Source organism: Sciurus carolinensis, chromosome X, assembly GCF_902686445.1.
Source record: "Sciurus carolinensis chromosome X, mSciCar1.2, whole genome shotgun sequence".
NCBI classification, from domain to species: Eukaryota; Metazoa; Chordata; class Mammalia; order Rodentia; family Sciuridae; genus Sciurus; species Sciurus carolinensis.
In genome coordinates, this window is record NC_062232.1 from 107055259 (window position 1) to 107061420 (window position 6162).

Genomic DNA, 6162 nt, shown 5'->3' on the forward strand with positions numbered 1-6162 from the left:
TCTATATTTAATTGACTTTAAATTATTTTCATGTTAGAAATTAATAAAGCTTGGTGGTACCTTGTTTTGCAATTCTCCAATCATTATCAAAGACAGAAAATGGAGAACAGACTACAAAGCAAGATGTAAATTTACAAACAACTTGACAATTAAGTTGAAAAATTACCCAAGCTTTTTGTGTTACTTTGATATGTAAATTAATACAGGACATTTTTTCTTCTTCCCTACTGTAGGTTACTTTGCTATGTAGGTAAAATAGCCATAATATAGAGAATAAGAAAGAATAAGAGAATAATAAGAATAGCCATAATATATAGAATGGAGGAAGAGAGGGAGGGAAGGAAATTTTGTTAATTTTAAATTACACATGGAAATTGTCATCTATTTTATTTATTTATTTTTTTCCAAAAAGTAAAAATACTTCCATTGTTGTGGATATTTAGCAACTAAAAAATATATCCTCACAAGTTGACAGGGAAGCAGTATAGTCTTTGAAAGCTTGAGAAAATATAGCCAGTTTTTCTTTTACATTTGCCCTTATGTAATCAATATTCTCAAGAGGTGGACAAACATAAAGCTAGGTCACTGTGATTCAGCATCATGATAAAGGGCAATACCTCCCATATATCTTAGAACCCAAGACATACTTTGTTTATCAGTAAACCAATGTGGATCTAAAGTGGAGGTGTATCTATGTTATAGACTAAAGTGGTTCTGAAAATGAGACTAAAAGTTGTGATAGAAGAAAAATGCTAAAAAATTTTATACTCTTATCAGAAGGAGCAGCCTAGGCAAATTATAGTAGAAGATTTGTAGTAGAGATGCTCTCCTTGGGCTGGGGAGATAGCTCAGTTGGTAGAGTGCTTGCCTTGCAAGCACAAGGCCCTGGGTTTGATCCCCAGACACCGCAAAATAAAAAAAAAGAGATGCTCTCCTTGCCCAAAAGGACTCTAAAAATTATCTGCCTGTATATCATTGACCCATTCTGTTAGCCCCTAAAATTATAGGAAGAGGAAACTCTTTGTAAACACACAAGTTAAAGGAAGACTGTAATAAATTATTGGTACCATTGGCTCTTTCAGCTAGGATTATGTCATTCATATTGTCGGTTGAAAATGAAGAGCTTTAGGTGGGACCTAGCTTTACAGTATTGCCTGTAAAAATTTTGTCACATGTTGTCATTCTAACTGAAAAGTAGATATCTTCATATGGGTATCCAAGAACTTTTCAGGTCATCATATTAACATTTTACTTCTATGTATAATATTAAATTAATCAGCACAGCACATTTTAATTATCTTTGTTGAATTTTATTGTGTAGTATATAAAGAGGAAGGAGACTTGAATTTTAAATGGTTGACTGATTTTTTAACCCTCTCTTTCTTCATAGACTGATAAGCAATGAATGCAAAGAACACATTGTGAAATAAAAGTGAACGGAAAAAGGACCATCATGGAATTTTTGGAAGATTAGTGAAGGCAGGGGATATTTGACAGAAAATAAAATGAGTAAGGGATGACATTCTAAATACATGAAGGTACTACATGTATAGACTTACAGTTGGTAGGTACATATGTTAGTTAGAATTCCATTACTGTAGCAAAATGCCTAAGATAATAAACTTAAAAAGAAGAAACATTTATTTTGACTCACTGTTAACAAGTTTCAGTTCATAGTTGGCCCACTGGTTTTAGTCCTGTGGTGAGAAAGTGTGTCATCATGGGAACATGTGGTGGGAGATGCTTTTCACTTCATAGCAGCTGACAAGGAAAAAGTGAGAGGAAGAGACCAATGTTCCATAGTACCCTTTGAAGGCATGTCACCAATGACCTAAAATCTCCCACTAGGCCTCACCATTAGAAGGATTTCACCACCTTCCAATAATGCCAAACTGAGAGTCAAGCCTTTAACACAAGGGACTTTGGGGAACATTCCATATCCAAACTATAGCAGTATAGATTTCTCCCAATTAGGAAAACTTAATTCATAGTGTGCCTAAAATAAATTCCCATATTTTCTCTTCTTGCTATTTACTTACAACTCAGACAGTTAAGCATTTTAACCTTAGACAAATGAAAAAAGACTCCTATCCAAAAAATATAAGGAACAGCTCAAGGACAATTAGAACTCTTGGGTTTAATGGGAGTGCTCATGAGCAAAATATTCCTCATTCTATCACTTAGGAGCATACTAGCCTAAAGTTTGGCACCCTAACTTCTTTCCTGACAATGAAATTTGTCATTGGATAAGCCCATCCCACATGTGGAGAATTCAAAGTCAGACTTGGTAAGCAAAGGGAAACTTAACCAGAAAATGGTGTGTAGAGAAATAGTTCAAACTATCTAGAAAAATCAAACTAATTAACTATTCTCAAATATAGACAAAAATTCAAAGGATGAAGAAAATTGGTACCACAAAAGAACAAAGAGCACAAATAAAAGTAGTAACTACTGGGAAAAAACTTTAAATACTCAAGAAAAAAACCCCACAAATCCAGAGTAATATAATTAGCATTTTCTCAGGATTTTTTTGGACCGGTTTTGAGGATTGAGCATAGGGAGCACTTTGACACTGAGCCACGGTCCCCAGCCTGTTTTTATTTTTTATTTTGAGACACAATCTCCCTAAGTTGCTGAAGGACTCCCTAAATTGCTGAAGCTGTCCTCAAACTTGCCATTCTCTTGACTCAGCCTCTCAGATCACTGGGATTATAGGTGTGCACTACTGGCCTAGCTCAAAGGAATTTTGAAATCAGTTACATTTGTTAAAAACGAAATGATAGAGGAAACATTGCCATATAGAAAAGTAAACATTATCATAAAGTATACTTTCCAAAATTAAAAATTATATACAAACATGGAAGATTAAGTACACAATGGACAAAGTAGGTAGGTATATAGTAAGGAATTCAATAATCTGAACAGTTACTGAAACAAGAGAGTAATGATTAATCATATCATTTACAGTTATAACAGTTTAAGATATTAGCATTGGCTTAAAATATTGCCTGTCAAAGTAGAATATTAATGATCAATGTACCAAATCAAGAAATTGGTATGAACAATGTAAATATGTTTTTTTTCCATATTATATCTACAAAACTGAACAATAAAACTAAAAATGAGGCAGTGGGCCGCGGCCCGCCATCCCAAACATGGCGGCTCCGCTAGGCGGTATGTTCTCCCTGCAGCCTCCCGGGCCGCCGCCACCCCTGCGGGGACTCCGGGGCCAGGCTTCCCTTCTCCACGCAGTGCCTGGCGCGCCGAGAACTTCTAGCAGCACCTTGGTGGACGAGTTGAAGTCGTCATTCCAGGTTTGCTTTGCTTCTCTCGTGAGTCAGGATTATGTCAATGGCACCAATCAGGAAGAAATTGGAACTGGTGTTGATCAGTGCATCCAGAAGTTTCTAGACATTGCAAGACAGACAGAATGCTTCTTTCTACAGAAAAGATTGCAGTTGTCTGTCCAGAAACCGGAGCAAGTTATCAAAGAGGACGTCTCAGAACTAAGGAATGAATTGCAGCAGAAAGATGCGCTGGTGCAGAAGCATTTGACAAAGCTAAGGCCTTGGCAGCAGGTGCTGGAGGACATCAATGTGCAGCACAAAAAGCCAGCCGAAGTCCCTCAGGGCTCCTTGGCCTACCTGGAGCAGGCTTCTGCCAATATCCCTGCGCCTCTGAAGCAGACCTGAAGGGGTCTGGCCTACAAGGTAGCCTCTTCAAGACCGTTTCACCAAACCTCTCTGTGTGGATGTGACATTTTAGAAGAATTATTTGCCAGGGAATGAGTTGGTGTTAATTTTGTTTCTGCCTAAAAATTTCCCTGATTTTTGTGAACTGTTAATTACTTGATTAGTTTATAAAATACTTATGGCTCGGTGAACCAAGTGAGATTTGGTTTTGTTTGTAGCAAAGTTTAAACTTAGTTTGATGACACAGATTCTTTCTTGTTTTTTTGCTTGTTTTTAAAATTTTTATATGACTTTTATATACTTTTTTCCAGTTGTTAGTTTGTTATTATCTTAGGGGGAAAATTACAATACTCCAGAATCAGGGGAGAAGGAGTTTGGTTTTAGTCCTTTAACATTTACTACCCATTCATGATAATAGAGAAAAATATGTAATTTGCTGTCTCAAGATTTTGAACTACCTCAAGAAGAGGAATCTAATGCAATGTTTGTAATGCTTCCATAGTAGCACAGACATTTTGTAAGTTTTTTTGTAAATGGGTCAGAAAAAGGGTTAAAATATGCTGTTAGTGTAATAATATCACAGTAGATCCTTAAGTTGATACCGCCTTTTGTTTAGGTGAGTTTGTGTGTTGTGTGGTGTTGCCTGTTTGATGGGGAAATGTATTAGGAGCATGATTTGCTAGATGCCTTGCAGTAATGAACCAGTGTGAGTAACAAAGCAGACCCAGTCTCTAGCATGACAGCTGGAACACAGGGGAAGTATGAGGGGTCAAAGCTTGGTCTGATTCTTTTTCTTTTGAATTTTGTGTTGTTTGCTTGTGTTTTTCTTTTACTTTTTGGAGAAAAGGCAGTTTACATAAAGGAAGAGTCTTGCTCATGAATTTGATTGCCAGGGACTAGGGCCTTGGGATGGAGGTGAACTGCAGAGTGATCCTCCGCTCCTTCACCTCCATAGAGAGCTCATGGCTCCTCTGGGGAAGGTATTTGCCCTCTTGTTGGAGGTTTTCTGTTCTCTGTTGTATCTTTTCTTAGATTACATCCCTTCAGCCAGTGCAGACACTCCACTGTCTTCTGAGTAGTCAGTAGGTCTATGACTCTTTTGTCCTCTCCAACAAGGATGATCCTTCTCCACATGCTTTGATACCCACTCATGTTCCTGGTCTGGCCTGGATGCTACCTGGTCGAGAAGCCTCCACTCCATTCCAAGGCAAAGGACTTTAATTCCTTCCACTGCCTTGTGGGTTAGTGTATGGTACTTGTTTCTATGCCCCTTGCTGCATTGTATGCTCATGCAAAATAGGCATTACTCCTATTAGGCATTGAATATACACAACATGTATTTTACATAATACTTTGTTCTCACTTTGTGTGTGTGTGTGTATATATATATATATGTGTGTGTGTGTGTGTGTGTGTATAAATATATATTACTCATTTTGTTTGTGTGCTTTGAGGATGATATTTGTTTTGTGGACCTATGACCTGTGTTGATCAGCCTGAGGTTAGCTTATCCCCTTGGTTGGAATGTATAGGTTGAAACTTAAAAGTTATTTTTTACTCATAAGGGTTTAACCTGGTCATCTTATGCTAATTAGAAGCTCTGATTGGCAGCTTTAGGTTTCTTGATTAAAATCCTAAATAAACTAAGTTTGAAGCAATCTTCAATGATAAAGGTGTTTTTGGTGAAAAGATAGGGAACTGTTCTACTTGGTGCTTAGTGAAAATGTTTTGAATTAGTGTGTTTACAAGTTATTGTCATTTCTTTATATTAATTCAGAAGTTTTCTGTCAAATAAATAACAATTTTTCAATATTGAAAAAAATGAGTATTGGTTAAGAGAGATACTATAGTTTGGAGTAGATGAAGGGGAATGAAAGGAAGGGAGGAGGAATGTGATAGGGAAATGGAATGAATCTGACCTAACTCTCCTATGCACATATATTAATACACCACAATCAATCTCACCATTATGCACATCCACAAGACACTAATTTAAAAAACTATGAATAGCAGAAAAACCAGTAGAGGGAAGAGAATAGGGGTAAGGGAGGGGAAGTACTGTGACAATTATATTACTGTGATTCAAATTATATTGCATGCTTTTATAAGTATGTCAAAATTTATTCTATTATAATGTATAACTAAAAAAACCACTAAAAGTAAGATAAAATAAAAAGAGATATTTAGGTGATAGGGGTTTGACCCTCATTAATGGATAAATGTTTTTGAAAGACTGGACTAGGATTTTTAACACTAGATTCATTCTCATGGGAATGATCTGGCTCTCATGGTACTGAATAGTTACTACAAGAATTGATTTTTATAAACAAGTTTACCACTGATGTTTTCCTTGTACACATAAATTCACTCACAACTATTGTATGTATTGTGCCATTTGATGCCATCTGTTATTAGTCCCCCACCTGAAAGTGAGCAGATGCTAGTATGATGCATTTGAATCTCTAGAACT

The 6162-nt window shown here is 36.5% G+C and overlaps 1 protein-coding gene across 1 annotated transcript; it reads left to right on the forward strand.

Annotated features, from left to right (window-relative positions):
- The first annotated feature begins 3155 nt into the window (after positions 1-3155).
- LOC124971324 (mediator of RNA polymerase II transcription subunit 28-like) lies at positions 3156-3692 on the forward strand. Its single transcript, XM_047535096.1, has one exon. It carries the CDS (start codon positions 3156-3158, stop codon positions 3690-3692), a length of 537 nt encoding a protein of 178 aa, XP_047391052.1.
- Positions 3693-6162: the final 2470 nt, after the last annotated feature.